This window comes from Mauremys mutica, chromosome 23 (assembly GCF_020497125.1).
Source record: "Mauremys mutica isolate MM-2020 ecotype Southern chromosome 23, ASM2049712v1, whole genome shotgun sequence".
NCBI lineage: Eukaryota > Metazoa > Chordata > Testudines > Geoemydidae > Mauremys > Mauremys mutica.
Window position 1 is genome coordinate 703,885 of NC_059094.1, and position 20,965 is coordinate 724,849.

A 20,965-nucleotide genomic window follows, 5' to 3' on the forward strand; every position below is an offset into this window, starting at 1 on the left:
GGACTTCTAGTTCTCCCTGCTTGTTCCCCAGGCTTCTTGCATTTGTGTATAGGCATGTAAGATAACTCACTGATCGTCCTGGTGTCCCAGTATGGGGCTGGAGCCCTCCCCTCTTGCACTCACCTACTTGTGCTTTCTCCCGATATTCCACTTCCCCACTTACCTCGGGGCTTTGGTCTCCTTCCCCCGGTGAACCTAGTTTAAAGCCCTCCTCACTAGGTTAGCCAGCCTGCTTGCAAAGATGCTCTTCCCTCTCTTTGTGAGGTGGAGCCCGTCTCTGCCTAGCAATCCTTCTTCTTGGAACACCATCCCATGGTCAAAGAATCCAAACCCTTCTTTCCGACACCATCTGCGTAGCCATTCGTTGATTTCCACGATTTGACGGTCTCTACCATGGCCTTTTCCTGCCACAGGGAGGATAGACGAGAACACCACTTGCGCCTCAAACTCCTTTATTCTTCTTCCCAGAGCCACGTAATCTGCAGTGATACGCTCAAGGTCATTCTTGGCAGTATCATTGGTGCCCACGTGGAGAAGCAGGAAGGGGTAGCGATCCGAGGGCTTGATGAGTCTTGGCAGTCTCTCCGTCACATCATGAATCCTAGCCCCTGGCAAGCAGCACACCTCTCGGTTTTCCCGGTCAGGGCGGCAGATAGATGACTCAGTCCCCCTGAGGAGAGAGTCCCCGACCACCACCACCCTCCTCCTCCTCCTCTTGGGAGTGGTGGTTGTGGAACCCCCATCCCTAGGACGGTGCATCTCATGCCTTCCAATCAGTGGAGTCTCCTTCTGCTCTATTCCCTCAAATGTATCCTCCACTCCACCCTCTGCACTAGTACCTGTGGAGAGAACATGAAAACGGTTGCTCACCTGTATCTGTGTTTCTGGTACATGGATGTTTCTGGTACTCTTTCCTCTTCTGGAAGTCACATGCCGCCAATTATCCTCGCTGGCCTTCTGTCCCCGCTGCGTAGCCTGCTTTGAATCTTCAGAACATTGTGCCCGCTGAAGCTGATCCTGACGTCTATCCAGGAAATCCTCATTTTCTTTTATGGAACGCAGGGTTGATACTCATTTCTCCAGACCTTGAATCTTCTCTTCCAATATGGAGATCAGCTTGCACTTTGTACAGACAAAGTCGCTTCTATCCTGTGGAAGGAAGACAAACATGGCGCATCCTGTGCAGGTCACAACAGCGGCTCGCTCACCATCCATAGTCTCATCCTTCTAAGAGCTTCCTTACTTGTGGCAGACGCTACTCAGAGAAACCTGCGGGGGGGGGGGAGCCTCAGTAGGCTCTCTCCAGGCGCACTCCCAGGCAAACTCCTTCTGTTTGCCTCTCTGCTGTTCGCTGCTCAGCTGGTTTGCAGCTGACTGCCTTTTTATAACAGTCAGGCCCAGGTCACACTGGTCAAACAAGCAATCAAGCAAGCACATGGTCAAACTGCCAAACTGTCCCCTCAACAGACACTCAGATACTCACCAGCGCAGTCCCCCTACTGCAGCACTTAGCGTACCTCTGCTCAGTCAGCTCCCAGGCAAACTCCTTCTGTTTGCCTCTCTGCTGTTCGCTGTCCCGGAGAGGAAGGACCCCCAGCCAGCGAAGACCGGGAGTGAAGAAACTCCGGGTGCCCGGGCCCCGCGAGAGCTTTCTGGGGCCCCCGGAGCGAGTGAAGGACCCTGCTCCAGGGGCCCCGAAAAACTCTCGTGGGGGCCCCTGCTGGGCCCGGGGCCTGGGGCAAATTGCCCCACTTGCCCCCCCCCGGGCGGCCCTGGTTACTGAGCATGTGAGAAGAGCTTTAGAAGAGAAGACCGGCCAGACTGGGTCACACCAAAGCTCCATCTAGCCCAGTGTCCTGTCGGCCGATAGCGGCCGGTGCCAGGTGCCCCAGAGGGAATGAACAGACAGGAATCATCCAGTGACCCACCCCCTGTCGCCCAATTCCCAGCTTCTGACAGACAGAGGTTAGGGGCACCATCCCTGCCCAGCCTGGCCAATAGCCATTGATGGACCTGTCCTCCATAGAAACACAGAATCATAGAAAATGAGGGTTGGAAGAGACCTCAGGAGGTCATCCAGCCTAACCCCCTGCTGAAAGCAGGACCACGAATCTCTCTAGTTCCCTTTTGATCACAGGACCCTGCTCAGGAACAGTGAAGTTGCAAGTTCTAACAGGAAACAGCTTGTGAAAGAAGGGCAGCTCCTCTTCCTCCTCCCCTCCCGTGGGGATGAGCAGCCCCCCAACTGCCTCTCTGCCCCGGCCTCCTTCAACCCATTGCCCCCTTCAGCCTCCCCCAACTGCCCCCATCGCCCCCTTCTGCCTCCCACAACTGCCCCCATCGCCCCCTTCTGCCTCCCACAACTGCCCCGGTCCCCTTCCCCTCATTGTCCCCCTCAACTTTCCCCTGCCCCCCAGGCTCCTCCCCAGCTGCCCTTTCAGTCTCCCCCCTACATCCAACTGCCTCCTTCAGCCTCCCCCCAAACCCCGCACCCAGCTGCCTGACCTGACCCCCTTTAGCCTCCCTTCACCCCGACTGCCCCTTCCCCCCTCACACACTCCCCTCCCTCTGCCTCGCCCCAAGTTCCCGACTCCACCACTCGCAGATCCCCTTCCCCACAACCATCTGCTTCTCCATCATGGGGAACAGGGGCAGAAAATGCTTTTTAAAAAACCTTTTGCAAAGTAAAAAGTAAAACAAGCCAAGCAACCCCCTCCCTTGCTTTGTGCTGGGCGCCCAGCTGTGGGCTTGTGGCAGGTGTGTGGGGGGCTGTTCTGAGCACACTCCAGTCAGGGAAGGGGTGGAGTTGGCCAAAGGGGCAGGTTGAATCTTTAGCAGAGAATTCCTTTCTCCATTGTGTTAGCTAAGCGTTGCTGTTAAATGTCAGTCGATGGATGCAGCATTTGAAACAATCTGACTCTAAATCCCCTGCCCTCTCAGTTGCTGCAGTTCTCACACCCTCTGCTCTTGTGATGTCACCACATGACATGGTGTCTTCTTCCCAGAGCGTCTTGCAGATTAGACAGGACTTAAGTTTATGAGGTAAACACTGAAGCATAACTTCTTCCCTTCCCGCTTTTGACTTAGGAAAAATAAATCCTGTTCCCTCCCCCTGCCCCAACCCGACCCAGCCCAGCCCCACCGGAGCTGCTGTGGCCAAGAGAGAGGTGCTCTCTCACCTGGCCCTGATCTGCTGTGGGGAGAGAGAGCTGGGGGGAGTCCTCTCTCCCTGGGGCAACCTGCACCCCAAACCCCTCATTCCCAGCCCCACCCCAGAGCCCGCACCCCCTGCCAGATCTCTCACACCCCTGCACCCCCACCCTCTGCCCTAACCCCGAGACCCTCATCCCTAGCCCCACTCCAGAGCGTGCTCCCCAAGCCGGACCCTCACCACCCCTTGCACCCCAACCTCTGCCCCACCTGAGCCCCCTCCACACTCCGAACCCTTCAGCCTGACCCCTGCCACACACTGTCCATGTGCAGAATGAATTTTGTTATGTGCACCAATATACAGGAAAGGTGTCACACTTCACCTCCATATTGGTCCACACAACACAATTCCTTCTGCACATGGGGACATAACAAATTAGAGGAAACACTGCTCCTGACTTTCAACCTACCTGTCACATCTTGAATTTCATACATTGACTGATCAAAATAAAGTGCTCTCAAGTGAGCTACAGACCAACAGTGGTTCATTGTAATTATTCAGCAAGTATTTTAGAAAACCTAGAACATTAGAGGAAATCATGACCTGCCAAGAGACAATTAATGGAGAGAAGCAGCAAGATTAAGCCCGTACATTGGCTTGGTTGTGACTTATTTGCCTGATCTGAAAAAAGATCAAAAGGACCTGAGTCTCCTCACTGTCGATAGCCCCCTGCTCGGCCAATCAGCATTGAGACTCTGAGGGGCGAGAGGCTGAGGGGTCTCACCAGATGTGCCAAAGGACGGCCCAGGTCACCATCAGAGGGGATCACCCTCAGATCCAGCCCCACCTCTTGGTGATGTTACCGAAATATTGGGTCCGTTTAGCTGAGAGCCAATAACAGCCTGACAGGGATAAGGAAAGATTGCTTTATTCTGCAGAAAAAAGGAGAGTTCTGTACTCAGGTACAAAGAACTCTGCTTCATACAAATTTCAGAAACTTTTTATACACTTTCAGACAAAGACCATGCCGTGTTAACACTTCATTGGTGGTTGCCAGACCCCGTGAAACCATTATTTGGTTAGTGAAAACCAGTTTGGAGCTAGTTCCTTCTGCTTCAAGGCAGAGGAGGAAAGACAGTTTAAAAGTTCAGGTTACTGTGTACGTGAGGCTTTTGCTTTTTTTTACTGGCTGCCTGCTAGTTATTAAGAGGGGTCACCAGTAACTTTTACAGTCCCCGCTTCGGGCCTGACAAGCCCACATTGTCAGGCCCGTTACGCAATTTGCGGTTTAATTGGAGGGAAAGGAGCTGGGGTTTTTTTTGGACAGCAGAGCATTTGGTTATAGCATTATACAGATATTTTGCACATTGAATTATTATTTAAATAACATATAAAAAGAAAAGGAGGAAAATAATTTATTTAACAATTGTTTGGAAGAGCCCCATAAACCATGACCCAAGGTTTGGGAGGAGGTTTTAAAAACTAAATGTGTGATTAAGAGATACAGCATGAAATACAACAGCAGCATTTTTAATAGCTTGTAAATTTTTTTTAATTAGGCCAGAATGATTAACATAAAAACAATATTTTTTTTATGCAAGCGCAAGCCCTTTTTATTTTAGCATTTATGGCATTTAGCACACGTTTATTTTGCAAAGCTATTTTTGCTATTTTATTAATTTTTTGTTGCAACTTTTGGAAAGCATTTATTGATGCATTAGCTGTTTTCTTAAGCTTTGCAGAAATATTTACTATTGCTTTTTTGAGCTTAGCTATTTTTAACCCAGGAATAAGTGCAGGGACAAAGGAATGGAATTCTGTTTGTTTGACAAGCTACCTTCCCCTTAAGGCCTCCGGACCTCCTGCAATGAGAGCAACCTCCTCCCCTGCCCACACTCCACACACCCCTCCTTGGTAGAGGGAGGGAATCTGGGAAAAGAGGGGAAAGAAGCAAGAGAAGAGGAGAAAGGAGGGAGGAAAGAGGAAAAGGGAAACCAAAAAGGACAAACCCCAATGTCCCCAGGGATTCCAACCATCAAACCCTAGGTAGGAAATCAAATTCTGCCACCTGAAGCCAGTGTTTCCTGGGCCTAGAATGCTGCCTGCGCCAGGTGGATCAGACTGAACAGGTTCCAAACCTCTCTGAGCCTCTTACCTTGTCAAAGGGAAGTTTGTTTTCGGCACAGTCAGTGGCAGGAAAGGAGAAAACTCCACAGAGGTTCCTCCTCATGCTCACAGCCGTGAATCCTAATTCTCTCTCAGCCCTCGAGGAGAGACCTCGCGAAGGAGACTTGTGGCAGCAAAGCCGGGGAGGGGGTCTCAGAGACTGGCCTGGCCCTGCACCTCTGTCCTGCCCGGCTGATGTCGGGGTCTCTCTTTGAGGTCACCCCCTCCCCACCACCTTTGCCCAATAGGCTGAGGTCCTGCAAAAGGCCTTTGTGATGTCACTGCCACACCCACCCCTCCCCTCAAAGATGATGTCCTGCCCCTGGCCAGCCTGGATCTGGGGTTGCCAACTTTCTGACCCAACAAAACTGAACCCCTCATCCCGCCCCTTCGCCGAGGTCCCGGCCCACTCACTCCGTCGCTCGCTCTCCCCCACGCTCACTCACTCACTCGTTTTCACCAGGCTGAGGAGGGCTGGGGAGGGTCCCTTTTCAACTGGGTGTTGTCGGGACAGACCTGGGAAGGAGGCTGCCTGCCAAACACCTTTAAGAGGAGCCGTCCCTCCCTGTCAGAAAATCATCTCCCTCCTTCAGTTCAGTAACGGCCTGAAGTGTCCCTTATCCCGGCCGAGCTGGAGGATTGAAAGCAGCAACATCAAACCCCTGTGCAGCTAGCAGGAATGGACACAGACACTGTCGGTTCAGTGCAAGTGCCACACTCATTGCTTCCAACACACAAAGACTCACACACACACCTTGCACGCAAAACCTCACCAAGGAGTCAGATGCGCCTGCTGGTTCCCTGCACCCCTGCTGTACAGAATCCAATCCCAGGGAAAGCTTGTCAGGCCCAGAGCTGGCTGGGAGCCCGGGGCTGGAGTATTTAACCTACAGTGACGGCACTCGGAGGAAAGATGCTGAACGAGTGCAAGTTAAACATTGGTAGCTCTGGTTCCAGCCCCTCACAGGTCAGTCCATCCCTCCAGGAAAGGGTCAAAGCTGAATTCCCAGCTGGCTCAAGCTAGCTGCATAGTTCTTCTTTACACCCAGTCAGCTCTGAGGCCGTTTCGCACCCTGTGTTTGAGGAGACCGTCATAACCGACTCTCTGCAATAGCAAAAGCAGGAGGCCGTGTTATTGCTCCTGCCCCAGCACAGACAGACAACGAGGGAAATGGTCCTTGTTGGAGGGTGGGGCTCCCTGCCCTTGGCCAAAGACCAGCACCTCCCTTTGCCCTTTGTCACTCATGAAGCTTTTCTTTCAGCAGCGAGCCCTAGAACTCAGTTGCTGGAGCGCTGCGTTTGTCACTGACGGTCGGGGAGCTGCAACATCACTGGGCTCTTCTACCAGCAAGTCCAACGAAAGGGCTGATTTCCTCATGTGACAATCCTGGGCTTGTCTGAGGGGGTATCCACACTGCACACTGAGCCTGTCTCTGTGTGGCCTGGCCTTGGTGACTTGTGTTGCCAAGCTGGTGTTTGAGCATCCAGGCTGCAGTGGAGACTCAGGCCTCAGGCTGTGTCCTTCCTACCGCAGTAAGTCGTCCTAACTGATGCTGCTCCAGCCACATGACTAACACAGCTGGATTCGACGTAGCTTAGGTCGCTTACTGCTGTGTCTATGCTGTGCTGGGCCGACGGGAGACTTACCTTACTCCTGTCGTTCCCAGGGTACTCCCAGAGTCGCCCGGAGAGCGCTCCGCTGTCAATTTAGTGGGTCTTCACTAGACCCCCACTAAATCGACCCTGGTGCATCGATCGCAGCAGACAGCCTCACAGCTGTGCTGCGCATCCACCCTGCACTACTCAGCCCCGAGTCAGAAATTCAGCTCCTGTGGGGTGTGTCACCCTGCTCAGCTGAAGATGCTCCCCGAGTCCCCAGTGATTTCTGCGATAACTTGTCTCCAGCCTGTTTGGGTCCATACGCTTCCCACGGGGAGGCTGTGCGTGGTCTAGTGACAAGCTCTGGTTGCTCAGGCCTGTCAGGGAAGGCGAGCTCCGGGGAACATTAAGACTCCAGAGATCCCTCAGTGGAAGCACAGGCGGTGGGTATAATAGTGGGGGAAGCCTCCCCTGGCACAGCTGCCGCCAACCAGGCCCCGGATGCCTGGGCCCCAGTGCCCAGCCTGTGCTCCATCTCTTCCTGTATCTGCTTCCCCACTTCTCCCAACCCCATCTGCCCACCGCTGCCTGGCTGAGTTCCCCCTCTCCTCCACTGCACCCCCGTCTCTGGGGTCCCTGCTGCTCACCGTGTGCCTCCTCTTCTCCACCCCCTCCCCCCGCTGGGTCAGTCCTGGGGCCAATTTATTCAACATCTTCATAAATGATCTGGATGATGGGATGGATTGCACCCTCAGCAAGTTCGCACATGACCCTAAGCTGGGGGGAGGGGTAGATATGCTGGAGGGTAGGGATAGGGTCCAGAGTGACCTACACAAATTACAGGATTGGGCCAAAAAAAAATCTGATGAGGTTCAAGAAGGACAAGTGCAGAGTCCTGCACTTAGGACAGAAGAATCCCATGCACCGCTACAGGCTGGGGACCGACTGGCTAAGCGGCAGTTCTGCAGAAAGTGACGTGAGGATTACAGTGGATGCTAACTCAGATCAAGCTTCTCAGTGTGCCCTTCTTGCCAAGAAGGCTAACGGCATATTGGGCTGCATTAGTAGGAGCATTGCCGGCAGCTCGAGGGAGGTGATTTTTTCCCCTCTATTCAACACTGATGAGGCCAAATCTGGAGTATTGTGTCCCGTTTTGGGCCCCCCCCCACTACAGAAAGGATGTGGAAAAATTGGAGACAGTCCAGCAGAGGGCAAGGAAAATGATTAGGGGGCTGGGGCAGATGATGTATGAGGAGAGGCTGAGGGAACTGGGCTTATTTAGTTTACAGAAGAGAAGAGTGAGGCGGGATTTGATAGCAGCCTTCAACTACCTGAAGGGAGGTTCCAAAGAGAATGGAGCTTGGCTGTGCTCAGTGGTGGCAGATGACAGAACAAGGAGCTATGATCTCAAGTTGCAGTGGGGGAGGTCTAGGTTGGATATTAGGAAACACTATTTCACTAGGAGGGTGGTGAAGCACTGGAATGGGTTCCCTAGGGAGGTGGTGGAATCTCCATCCTTAGAGGTTTTTAAGGCCCAGCTCGACAAAGCCCTGGCTGGGATGATTTAGTTGGTGTTGGTCCTGCCATGAGCAGGGGGTTGGACTGGATGACCTCCTGAGGTCCCTTCCAACCCTCATCTTCTATGAGTCTATCAGTCCTTTGTCCATCCCCTCAGTAGGCACCAACTTCCCCTCTGGCCAGTGGTGCTCAACTCCGCTCTGCCCCAGGCCCCTCCCCCACTCCACCTCTTCCCCAAAGCACCGCCCCACCTTTTCCCTGGTCTGCCCCGCTGCACCCCCAAATCAACCCTTTCCTCTGCCCCCTCTCTTCCTAACCCTGTTCCACCCTCACCCCACTTCTATCCCACCCCACCTCGCCTCTCCTCCATCTCCTCCCCCAAGTATACCATCTCCCCCTCCACCCCGACCCTCCTGGAGCATCCTGAATTCCATGAAAGAGCTGTTTTGTGGTGGGCAGGAAGTGCTGGGAGGGAGCAGGAGGAGTTGCTCACTGGGGCCACTTGCATGCGAGACGCACTGCAGGCAGGGCAGAGCTTGGCTGCCAGTGGGTGCTAAGCACCCACTAATTTTTCCTTGTTGTTGCTTCACGCCCAGAGCACCCATGCAATTGGAGTCTATAATCCCCCTCCTCCAAATCAAAATCCCTAGAGATTTTGGGTGTCTCTCTCACTGTTGTTAATGTTACAAACTCTTCTGTGTGTGTGTCTCTCTGGGTGGGTGTCCAGGTGTGTTTATGGTTAAATTTATTGTGATGTCACGTATCCCAACAGCAAAGAATGTTCTGCTTCAGCATTCTTGCTCTGCCTTCAGTCTGCCAACTGGCTTGGTTGACAACGGCTGGTGACCCAAGGAGCTGCTGATAGACGCGGACTAGCCATCTCTCAACAACTTCTTGAATCAGCTATTTCCACAGGTGTTCGAACGAAGATGAGTTTTTACAGAAGGTAATTCCCAGATTCTGTTCCTGCTCCTTAGATCGCACATGGCAGGTTGGTGCCTCTTTCTCCTAGCCCAGGGGTGGCCAGCCTGTGGCTCCGGAGCCGCATGTGGCTCTTCAGAGGTTACTATGCAGCTCCTTGCATAGGCGCTGACTCCCAGGCTGGAGCTACAGATGCTGACGTTCCAATACGCTGTGGGGTGCTCACTGCTCAACCCCCGGCTCTGCCCCAGCTCCTGCCACCACCCCACCCCTTCCCCCAAGGCCCCTGCCCCTTCCCCCGAGCCTGCCATGCCCTTGATCCTCCCCCCTCCCCACCACAGCCTCCTGCGCACTGCCAAACAGCTGATTGCAGCGGGTGGGAGGAGTGGGGAGGGAGGGGGAGGCGCTGATTGGGGGGGCTGCCGGTGGGAGGGAGATGCTGGGGGCTGGGGCGGTAGCGGATGAGGGCTGCTGACATATTACTGTGGCTCTTTGGCAATGTTCATTGGTAAATACTGGCTCCTTCTCAGGCTCAGGTCGGCCACCCACGTCCTAGGGACTGGTGGGGGCCAGGGTTGCAACAGTCAGGTCTCAACGTTCCGTTTTGATTTGAACGTCGGCATCTTTCAGCTCCCTCCTGCGCCAGCCTCTCACCTTCTCTGGAGGCAGATTTCCACTGCTTGATCTTGCAGCAGACGAGTGGGGGTGAATTTCCAGGGTATCACCTAAAGGGAAGATAACAAAACTGGTGTAGAATTTAGACTGATATCTCCATAAATAGTATTTCCTCTGGAGTTGCCCCAATGCACTCCTTGCCTTCCCGTTGTGAATAGAAACCTTTTGTCTCATGTAATGATTGTCTAATGTAGGTGTATTGTTCATTCCCTCTGGGGCACTGGCTACTGTCAGAAGACAGGATAATGGGCTAGATGGACCTTTGGTTGGACCCAGGATGGGTGGTCTTGGGTTGCTTATGTTCTCGGTTGTATGAACCAATCCTGGCTATTAGAGGAGCAGATGGCTTCAAAAGACCGGTCTCCTGGAGCTGTGAATCCTGGGCAAACTAATTCCCTTCCTTTAGAGAATGACAGAAAAACCCATTTCCTCCTTCTTTCTATTCCAGGCTTCATTCCTTTTTCCAAAGACTCGTCTCTAGGGAGCACAGAGAGATCCATGTGCACAAAGTGCTTGTCCAACCTGTAGCAATGGAGGCATGCTCTGACTTTAGCCAGCAAGAACAGGCCTTGCCAGAGAAGCCCCAGAGAAGGAAATGTTCATGGTCCATCCTGTCAGGTATGAAAAGACTCTGTGTCTGTAGCCAATCTGACACCTCGATGGCAGACAGGGATGAGGAGAGAACAATTTCCTCACAAAGAAGGTGGAGGCACTTGTCCCAGAAGAAGATAGCAGCTGAGAACCAGGTGGAGTCAGAGGAGGTGAAGCTGCAGGAGGATACAGGGAAAGTTGAACTGGATCCTACAGGTGAGGATTCAATCCACATGGTTAGCGAGGAGCATGTGAGGAATACTCACACCAGTCACCCTACAAGCCTTACACATCAGGGCCTTCTCACGGGACAGCGATGGGTACCAGGGCCGGCTCTGGCTTTTTTGCCACCCCAAGCAAAAAAAAAAAAAAAACATTGTGCAGGGGCTGAAGTGGCGATGCGGTTGGGGGGAACAAACCTGCCAGCCAGCGGAAACAGCAAAGGGGGGAAACCAACCTGCCAGCCAGCCGGCAGGAGCATCAAAGGGGGGGTCGGGAAACCTGCCGGCCGGTCAGAGCAACAAGGGGGGGGCACAAAACAAACCGGCCGGCCGGAGCAGCGAAGTGGGGGGGGGGGCGGGAGACCAACCTCCTGGCCGGAGCAGCAAAGGGGGTGGGTGGGAAACCTACTGGCCGGTCGGAGTGACGAAGGGGGCGGGGGGAGGGATGAATCAAACCTGCTGGCTGGAGCAGCGAAGGGGGGGCGCGAAACAAACCTGCCGGTCGGAGCGACGGGGGGGGGGGGGCCGTGAAACAAGCCGCCCAGCCGGCCGGAGCAGTGAAGGGGGGTGAACAAACCTGCCGGCCGTAGCAGCAAAGGAGGGGGCAGCAGGAAACCTGCCGGCCGGTCGGAGCAGCGGGGGGCGGGGGTGTGTGCGAAACAAACCGCCCAGCCAGCCGGAGCACCGACGGGAAGAAAAAATAAAAAACCAAAAAGAAAAAAAAATACCTGCGGGGTGACGGAACACGGGTGCAGGGGGACTCCGAGCCCTGCAGACCCCGGGCAGCGGAGTGCACACTCCAGCTAGCGCGGGGGGTGGAGACAAGGGGGGCGGCCAGGGCTTCCTTAAGTGGGGTGCTCGCGCCGCCTGTTGGGAGGGCTCCACACCGCTCCAGTGGGCAGGCTGCCGTGCCGGGCTTGCTGCAGACCTGGCACTGCTCCCAGCAGCTCCCCTCCTCTCCGCTGCCGCCCCCTACAGGGCCGCAGGAGCAGCAAACCAAAAAGAAAAAAACCTGCCGAGGCGGCGGAAGCAGCAAAGCCCCCCCCCCCAAAAAATGGGATTGGACGGACTGCCGCCCCTTGGAATCTGCCGCCCCAAGCACCAGCTTGCTCGGCTGGTGCCTGGAGCCGGCCCTGATGGGTACCTCAGACTCTGGAATCCATTTAGTGCCAGATCCTTTTGGCAAGGGTGGCCGAGGTCCATCTCTGAGGTGGGGAGAGCTGAGTGTGTCAGGTCACCCCCCTCTGGGGGTCTGGCACTGTTGGGTGGGGAGTACTAACATTGCTCCGGGCTGTAAGGAGAACAGAGAGGCTGGACGTTGTAGGAAATAATTTCTTGTCTCCTGGATCGGGTCCGTTTCATCAGTAAAATGCTCCAGAGGTCTCAGCAGGTCCCAGCTGGGAACCGTAGCAGAGCTGAGCCATTACTTCTTGGGGGGTTAAATGCAAATGAGGCGCGTTGCCCATCACTGACAGGGAAGGTGTGCAAGGGGAGGGGACGAGTAGAAAACACCATGGAAAAGAAAAAGGCCCCCAGGTCCGAGGAAGCCTCGTGTGGTAAAAGCCCCCAGCAAAGAGCCATGAGATCGGAGTTCTCTGCTTAGCTGCCAACCACCTTCAGTCTGATCCTGGGCAATTCACTTCAGGGCTCTGGGCCCGACTTCCATCCTCTGTAAACCAGGGATACTACATGGAAAAGGGAAATGTTACGAATGTTTCTTTCTGCTCCAGGGACGAAGAAGGAGGCGTCGGAGTCGCAGGGGAAGTGGGAAAAAGAGAGCCCAGAAGAGCAGGAAGAAGAGCGCACTCCCACCCCCTCATTACCAAGCAGCTCCCATATGACCATGGTAATGACGCTTTGTGACTGTGCTATTGGAAAGCTTCCCCTGCTGGGTGTATTAATATCTCCCGGAGCTGGGATCTCTGACAGGAGACCTACCTGCCCCTTGCTCAGGGAGCTGAAAGGAAACACTCTTCAAGTGTGATCGACTCCAGCCAGTCTTTACGAGTTTCTCTGGGTTGCTTGAACGAGGCCCAGGTTGACAAAGGGGTTCAGGCACCTCAGGAAGTTCAGAGGTGCTTAGTGGGATTCGCAGAAGTGCCTGACTCAGGTGCCTGATTCTGATGCACTCTCCATGGGACACAGGCACTGCTGAAAATCCTACCAGGCCCCTCCCTGCACTTGTAGGGGTAACCCACACACCTGCTGGGTGGGGTGTTCTGGCCCGTCTAGTGGCACCAGGACCACTTAGAGACAGAGATCAAAGGAGTCTGTTCTAGAGCCTTAGCTAACAGCCGGTTGGGTTTTAGCTGCTGCGGGAGAGGCTCCTGCACTAAACTCCAGAAATCCCAGGTTGGATCCCCTCTGCCAGGAGTATCTATGCGAGTGTGTCGCTCTGGTGTGCTCTACTGCATCCTCAGCTGCTGGCGTCCAGGACAGACGGGGCTAATCCAGCCACGCAGGCCAGCTGCAGTAACACTCAGGAGGTGCCTGAGACACCAGGGCAAAGGCCTTCAGCACCCCAGGCCCTGGCTTTAGGTGACCCTGGAACCAGCCCCCCTGCAGTAACATTGTGCCCAGTGAGTTCTGACCCACGGGGGGCTGGCCCCAGAGGCCCACGGTTTGGGATTCTCCTCAGCCAGGCAGACTTGCTCCTTCAGTCACAGCTACTTTCTGTCCTGCCGGCGATTCCTGCCTGTTTTGTGGCAGCACCTCACGCTGCAGGGTGAGGAAGGAAGAGGCATTTCCGCTTGGGCCCTGTTCTCAGTCCTTTCCTCGCAGACACTGTGGGCTGCTAGAGTTGCTGAGCCAATCTGCTCAGGCGCTCGGGGTGGGATGGGACATGGGGCAGGTTCTGCAGTGACCCCTCGGCTGCACTCCACAAGCAACTTGACTGGGCTTTGCAGGCCATTGAGGCTTTCTCAGCAAAAGCTGGGCTTCCTGGGGGGAGGGGCTAGAGAGGGAGGAAATGGGGTGCCCTTGGGGTCCCAGCACCGGCTGAGAGGCTCCCATCTCTTCTCAGGCAGGGGGGAGGGGGAAGCGTATGAAAGACTGAGGAACCCTCGGCACCTGTGGAGGTTTGTTAAGAAAAGGGCTCAGCCGGAGTCTCCACGCTCACGGGGCGCTGCCAGCCTCCCGCCGGGACACACTGTTCCAGGGCAGCTGAGCGATGGAAATACTCAGTCCCGACAGGCTCTGTCCCTCTTCATTGCAGACCCCCGGGGAGCAGCTTCCCTCAGCCCAGCTCCAAGCCCTGCTGATGAGAGCCGTGAAGGGTCTGACGACACCCACCCTGGAGCGATTTCAAGCCGCCGAGGAAGAGCTGAGGACCATCGTGTCTCTACACGGAGACAAGATGGAGAGAGTAAGAGACTCCCGCCGTGGGGCAGGGGGATGCTGGGCAGAGAGGGGGAGGGGAGAATTTCCTCTCCTAGGAAACCGTTCCTGGGACACACGGGCATGGTGCTGTGAAGGGTGGCTGAGCCCCTTTCCCTTCATCGCTTGGCCGCGGGGATCCGCGGCGTGAGTTGTTTGACGTGTTCTCTGCCCGCTGGAGCTCTGACACGTCCCTGAGGACAGCCCAGCCCCACTGAAGGGGAGCGATAGCCCCAGCCCTGGCAGCGCAGCACTTACCTAGTCTGCCCATGGGCCTCCACACTGGTTTCCTCAGACATGCTGCGGGGCCTTGTTTTTCCAGCTGAAGGATCAGGAGGAATTTGGCTTTGCACTTTTCTCTCTGTCTCTCCCAAGCTCTGATCCTGCTGCCCATCCCCACAGGATCTGAGTGCCTCCCCCATGAATTAGACTGGCCTAGGGAGGTTTCTGGCAGACTTCATTTCTACATCCCCTGGGTAGGAGGCTCTCAGAGTCATTATTCCCCCTGATTAATGAAGCTCCACCGCCCTCCTGGGAGGTAGGAATACAACCCGTTTGACACCTGGGGAAACTGAAGCCCAGAGAGCTCCTTGAGTTGCCCAAGCCTGCGCAGGTGGGGTTATCGAGAAAGGAATCAGGGTTCACATTCCCTGCAGTCCTTTAAACGTTGCCTTCAATCCTTCGGCCTGGAAATAGGTGACATTCCTGCCCTTCCCCAGATACCGCCTGCCCATGGCGCCTAAGTGCAGACTTATTCCCTTCTTGGGCTTTGGCTTTCCTGGAAACTCAGAAACTAATAAACGAACAGACTCCTCAGCCTGAGCTTCCGCCCCAAACCTGCCTGTTCCTGGGGTTTTCTGCAAGTCGTCCCTGTCTCTGTCCGAGTTCCCTGTTTCCAGCAGGTCCCAGTGGGAAGATAACAAATGGCCCCTCAATCAGCAGATTGATTCGTGCAGGGCTCTAACTCCTGCTAGCAGAACAGGGCACCAGAATCCAGCCACCCGGGTTGTAGCTCCTGCTCCTTGTTCGAGAGAGGAAAGAGCAATGACCAATTCCTCATGGAAGAGCCCTAGGGGGCGGCTTGTCCCTTTCGGGTCTGTCTACCCTGTGCTGCAAACTCTGCAGCAGGAGCCGGAAAGCCTGGCCCTATGGACATGGGCTCCCAGGGCTGGCACTGTGGGGCCAAACGGCAACGCAGCCTCTTCTGGGCTTGGGCTGGAACTGGAGCTCTGAAGCCTGGGGAGGAGGGGGCTTCAGAGCCTGGGCTCCAGCCCAAGTCTCCAGGTCTGCACTGCTGTTGCCAGTGCCATAGCCTGAGCCCGAGGTTAGAGAGCCGGCTTTGAGATTGGTTACGGCAGGTTTTAAAATCCCGCAGTGTAGAGGTTCTCCTTAGGGCTGGGCCTGGAGCTGGCTAGCCCCGTCCAACTAGCCCTGCCTGCCATCTCTGGCATGGGCTCTGGGGTACATCAGTGGAACCAGCTGGGTCTGGAGCAGCGCTTCTCTACCTGGGACATCCTCAGGGCCAAACAGGTGGTATTGGACGTGCCCGACACAACACATATGGGGCCCACAATGGAAACTGGGTTGAGAAGCACGGGCCTGGAGGAACTGATTGTGCTAGAAAGATCAACAGGAAGTTGCAGAGATGGAGGAAAGGCTCCTGCAGGGAAGCCCTTGAGAGCAGGGCTGAGAGCAGTTTGCTAAGGCAGGGAAGGCCCTGGGACAGGAGGGGAGTTTGGGCTGTGCCCACAGTAAGGTTTGGGGGAAGTCTTTTGTGTGTGTTTCTGAGCTTTAAGGTACTAAACCAGACCTCAGGAAGGCTGGGGTTCCTGGACTTGTCAAAGCCTCTTTCTTCAGATTATGGAGGAGCCAAGATGGGCAACCGAGGTGAGAGGCGGCTTGCAGGGCTGCCAGGAGGGGTTACCTGGGAGGTTGCCACTCATGGATAAATCCATCCCTCAACTTTCTGGCATTCTTCCAGGTTGGAGACGTCGTGGGACGTATCTTAATCTGGCTGGACAACGTCTGTAATCCCAGAGCCAGAAAAGCAGCGCTGAGGGCCACGGCCTTGCTGGCTCGTTCCCACCCCCAGGACGTGGTTCTGAGCTGTGTGGCGCACACGCTGCTCTGTTATCACCTCAGGCCATTATTTCTCTTCCTGCTCCTACTGACAGGCCACAGTCCGGGAAGGGTCCGTCGGGCTCACACAGTTGGAGGGAGTTTCCTGCTGTGCAGAGAGCTGTCCATGCTCACTAAGAGGAGATGCCCAGGCCCAACCACTGAGGAGCCAACCCTCCTCCTGCACTCCCCAGGATGGAGACCTGCCAGTTTTCTGGGGAAGTCCAGCACTGTCCTGATTTCTATGGGTCACCCCACTTCCTCTCCCATCCAGTACAGGGCCAATAAATGACTTTGGGGCTCACTCCACATCCCTGGGTCATGAGGTCTGGCTGCTCCCTATTGTGTGAGAGAAGGCAGAGATGGAAAAGGTCCATGAGGTCCATCTGTCCGTCCCCTGGGGACCAGTGCAGGATTGTTACCTGTAGTCAGATCCCTAGTTATTCCATGGCTGAGGAAGTGGTGAAAAAACACACTCATTCTTATGGCGCTGCGCAGCAGAGGTAAATCTCTTCAGACAGAAAGTTCAAGACCTAATTGTTGCAAAATAAATAAATGATCCACACGTGACCATAGCGTAAATGCAGTGCAGCCTGCCTGAGTCTGCAGACAGCCGGCAATAACAGCTCTGAGAGGGGTGAGTGCCTCTTTTCATCTCAATACATTGTGAACTCTGAGTCCTGCTGGTTATTGCCGATCACTTTGCAGAGTCATCCAGCTGAGGTGTTTATAACACAGTCCCCATGTGCCCAGTGATGAGCTGCCAAAATATTAACAACCAGTTCCCTCCTCCCCCACCCCCCGGGGGGGGTCGTGCCCCATCCAACCCCTCATGTTCCTTGACACCCCCTCCCAGGACCCCTGACCCATCCCCCCCTTCCCTGTCCCCTGACTGCCCCTTGCCACCCACCCAACCCCACCTCTCATTCTCGATGGCCCCCCAGGACCCCTACCCCATCCAACCACCCCTTCTCTCTGTCCCTGAGTGCCCCCACCACCACATCCAACCCCTGCTCTTTCCTGACTGCTCCCCGGGACCTTTGCCCCCATTCATTCACCCTGTTCCCTGCCCTCTGACCGCCCTGACCCCTATCCAACCCCCCACAACCCACCCCCTCCCTGCCCGCTTACCACACTGCCTGGAGCCGGACCGGGTCCACTCTGCCAGGACCACGACCGGCGCCGCGGTGCCCGACTCCCCGGGCCGGCACCGGGGCCGAGCCGCTCGGCCAGAACCGCGGGACCCGACTCCCCGGGCCGGCACCAGGGCCGAGCCGCTCGGCCAGAACCGCGGGACCCGACGCCCCGGGCCGGCACCGGGGCCGGAGCCGCTCGCCCGGCAGCGGGGCCGAAGCCGTGGGGCCCGACTCCCTGGGCTGGCACCGGGGCCGAGCTGCTCGGCTGGAGCCGCGGGACCCGACTCCCCGGGCCGGCGCCGGGGCCGAGCCGCTCGGCCGGAACCGCGGGGCCCAACTCCCCGGGCCGGGCCGGGGCCGAGCCACTCGGCTGGAGCCGCAGGACCCGACTCTCCGGGCCGGGTCGGGCTGGAGCCGCTCGGCCGGCAGCGGGGCCGGAGCCATGGGGCCCGACTCCCCGGGCCGGCACCGGAGCCGGTGCCATGGGTCCCAAGCTGGGCCGTGTCGGAGCCGCTCAGCTGGGACCAGACTGGGCTGGGGAGCTTGGCTGGGGCCAGGGGGAGCCGCTCAAAGTGGAGCTGGACTGGGCCCCACACGCCGTCCGCCCCGCCCGGCTTACCTGCCTGCTCCTCGTTTCAGGCTTCCTGCAAACATCTGATTCGCGGGAAGCAGGGCAGGGGGAGGAGAAGGAGGGCAGAGCATTCAGGGGAGAGGGGGAGGTGAGCTGGGGCTGCGGGCCGGGTGGACAGCTGCCCGAGCTTTGTTAAATTTAAAAACTTTTAGGAACCTGGTTGTCCTGGAACAACCGGTTTTAAAAAGGCTTCTAAATTTAACAACCAGTTCGTGCGAACCGCTGCGAACCGGCTGGAGCTCACCACTGCATGTGCCTAGGGGCCGTGAAACCCAACTGGACCCTCGCCAGAGGTCAAAACTCCGTCTTTCCTCAGCATCCTCTGCAATGCAGTTCTGCACTGACCATAGACAAATCTGTGTCACATGGGAGAGAGAATTGAAGAGCAGCATGAAAGAAACTGAATTTCTTACCCAGTTCCGTTACCAGAGGAATACAGTGTTGGTTTTCATATTGATTTGAGTGTTTGATTTGTAAACCTTTCAGATTTGAATTCCTTGAAGCAGCCCCAGTGCTTTCCAGGGTCTGTGCTCAGAAGCTATAGAAACTCGGCAGCGTTGGCACAGAATTTCAGTCAAGCTTCCTAAAGACCTTAAATCCAGGCCATTTGCTCTTGGTTTGTCCAACCTAGTTCTCAGTGTCCCCAGGGCTTGACCACCATGTCCGACCTTCCTCACCAAACTTGGAAGTCAAATGACTGGAAGCCTTTTGGATCCGTCCACAGTCTTCCTGTGCGGATGCCTGGGGGGACCAGCAGTGCTTAGATCAGCAAGAATGGAGAGAAGAGAGGAGGGGGATTTCAGTACTAGTTTCCTTCCAGCTCTGTCACACTGGGCAGTACAATCTGCCCTGAACCCTCTCCTATCAGGGCATGTTCTGAGTCAGTGTCTGACCCGTCCACCACACTGCAGTAGGATTCAGCTGCTAAGAGACACTTGGCCAAATGCTGGGTCTCAGTTACACCCCCAAATAGCCAGAGGAACTCCAGTGAGGTCAGGCAAGTTCCTCGGGACTGAGCCTAGCGTAACAGAGCAGAATGTTGCACAGTCTGGTGGTCACACTGTGCTGGTCACTCTGTGGTCAGATCATGGTCACTGTCCTGGAAACAGCGGTGCTAGCTTCAGGAACAACAGCCCATTAGGGGAAAGGAATAAATACAACCTTCTCTGATGGGACTTGCCCTGCCTCAGCCTCCCTGCACCAGTCGGTGTCTCCTCTCACAGACACCTTTCCTGCCCGCTTTCCAAGCCTCTCCCTGGGGAGGGCAAGAGGTGGCCAAGCAGGGAAGGTCTCACTTCTCTTTCTGGATCTGCAGATGTGCCATTGAGCTGTGGAAGGCCTTGGGGGAAGAACCACAGCTCCCCAGGGAGGTGCTGCAGCAGCTGCTGGACAAGCTCCAGCAGAGACGCCGGGAGGAGAAGAGCGGCAATGTGTCTCTGGCTGTAAGTGAGATTTGAGATGTCACTTTGAGAACCCGCCACCGCGGGGAGGATGGTGCATCTGTGTGTGGGGGGGAGCTTCACTCCTTAGCTTCAGGCCACGGCTCCACTACACAATGAAGCCGACCTGCGTAACCTCGGCATACAGCCGCCACAGCAATTCTATCCCTTGTGTGTGTCTGCACTTTGCTGCTTGTGTCGGCAGTGCACGTCCTCACCAGAAGCGCTCGTCTCGATTGTACGGTCAGGGTGGGGCATTGTGGGAAGGCTCCTGAAAGCCAGTTGACGTACGCGACGTCGTGTCTACACTGACACTGCATCGACCTGGACTCTCTGCCACTTGTGGAGGTGGAGTTATGAATTTGGCCCCAAGGGGCTGTTCTGCCAATGAGAAGGAAATTCCATAGTTAGGGTGATGCTGGGTGAGGGGCCTTGCGTTGACATAACTCTGTAATGCAGACCAGGCCTTGGTGTGTCCTGGCCACCTCCTAGCAAACCAAAGAGGTGTAAATAAAGCTTCGCCCAGGAAAAGTTACTGATCTGAAGCGGTTTATCTGCTGGTACCCTGGCTCTGTTTGCCGCTCTAGGTGGCTCTTTAGTGAGCAGGTGCAGTTCGGGTGTCTCTTGGAAGTATCCAGGTTTCTGGCTCTCTAAATTGTGACTAGAAATCTTCCCAGCATGGGATCATGCGATGTCCGGTACTTTTGACTGGGCCAGAAACACTGGGGCTACAAGAACAGATCTCCTCAGGATGGTTTCAGCCCGTCCAGTCATGGCTGGAAACCCAAAGCACAGAGTCTGCACCATTAAGCGAAATAATGGGGAATAACATCATCCAGACTCCTCTGACCTTTCCGTAGGGCTCCATCCTGCTTCCGTTCCAGGAATGGGTGAAGGTTCAGGACCCTCCAAATGTCTCCTCCCCTCTCAGGAGCCAATCCTCTTTTATAATAGGCTGGGGAGGAAATGAGACCCGAGAAAAGGACAATAGCGAATGGCAATGGGGGGAGGTGGCAGATTGGGATAGTGGAGTGAAATTCTTTCCCCCCTCCAGGCAATGAGGACCATTTACGAGGTCCTTTTCCTATGGGGATACCGAGAAGCCATCCTGGAAATGTATCCCCAGATGCTCATCCTCTGCGTCAGGCAAGTGCAGTATGTGATGGATCTGCACTTGCCAGGGACCTACATGGCCAGCACGACATCCAGCCCCGAGGAGGGATCCAGCTGCCTCAACCCCCTAAGGTAATGACTGAAAGGAAAAGGAAGAACAGATTTGTTCTGCTAATCACATGTGGGCTGTTCATGGCCATCATTGGTTCGGGTGCTATAGTTAGCCCAGGCTCGCTTACACCAACTAAGGATCTGGCCCCACATGCCCGCTTGAGCCTGTTACCTGTCACAGTAAAGAATCAAGTATTCAA

The 20,965-nt window shown here is 55.6% G+C and overlaps 2 protein-coding genes across 2 annotated transcripts in view; both read left to right on the forward strand.

Moving 5' to 3' along the window:
* Positions 1-9,253: 9,253 nt before the first annotated feature.
* LOC123355577 (maestro heat-like repeat family member 5) lies at positions 9,254-20,790 on the forward strand. Its single transcript, XM_044998197.1, has 7 exons — positions 9,254-9,380; positions 10,479-10,837; positions 12,573-12,688; positions 14,057-14,206; positions 16,199-16,359; positions 19,418-19,544; positions 20,596-20,790. The coding sequence occupies exons 1-7, from the start codon at positions 9,364-9,366 to the stop codon at positions 20,788-20,790; spliced, it is 1,125 nt and encodes a 374-aa protein (XP_044854132.1). The 5' UTR covers positions 9,254-9,363.
* The window catches only part of LOC123355355 (maestro heat-like repeat family member 5), a 659,562-nt gene continuing 658,012 nt past the window's right edge, over positions 19,416-20,965 (forward strand). The window contains exons 1-2 of the mRNA XM_044997718.1: positions 19,416-19,544; positions 20,596-20,786. The gene's annotated coding sequence lies outside the window, so the exon portion shown is untranslated. The remainder of the gene's footprint in view (positions 19,545-20,595; positions 20,787-20,965) is intronic.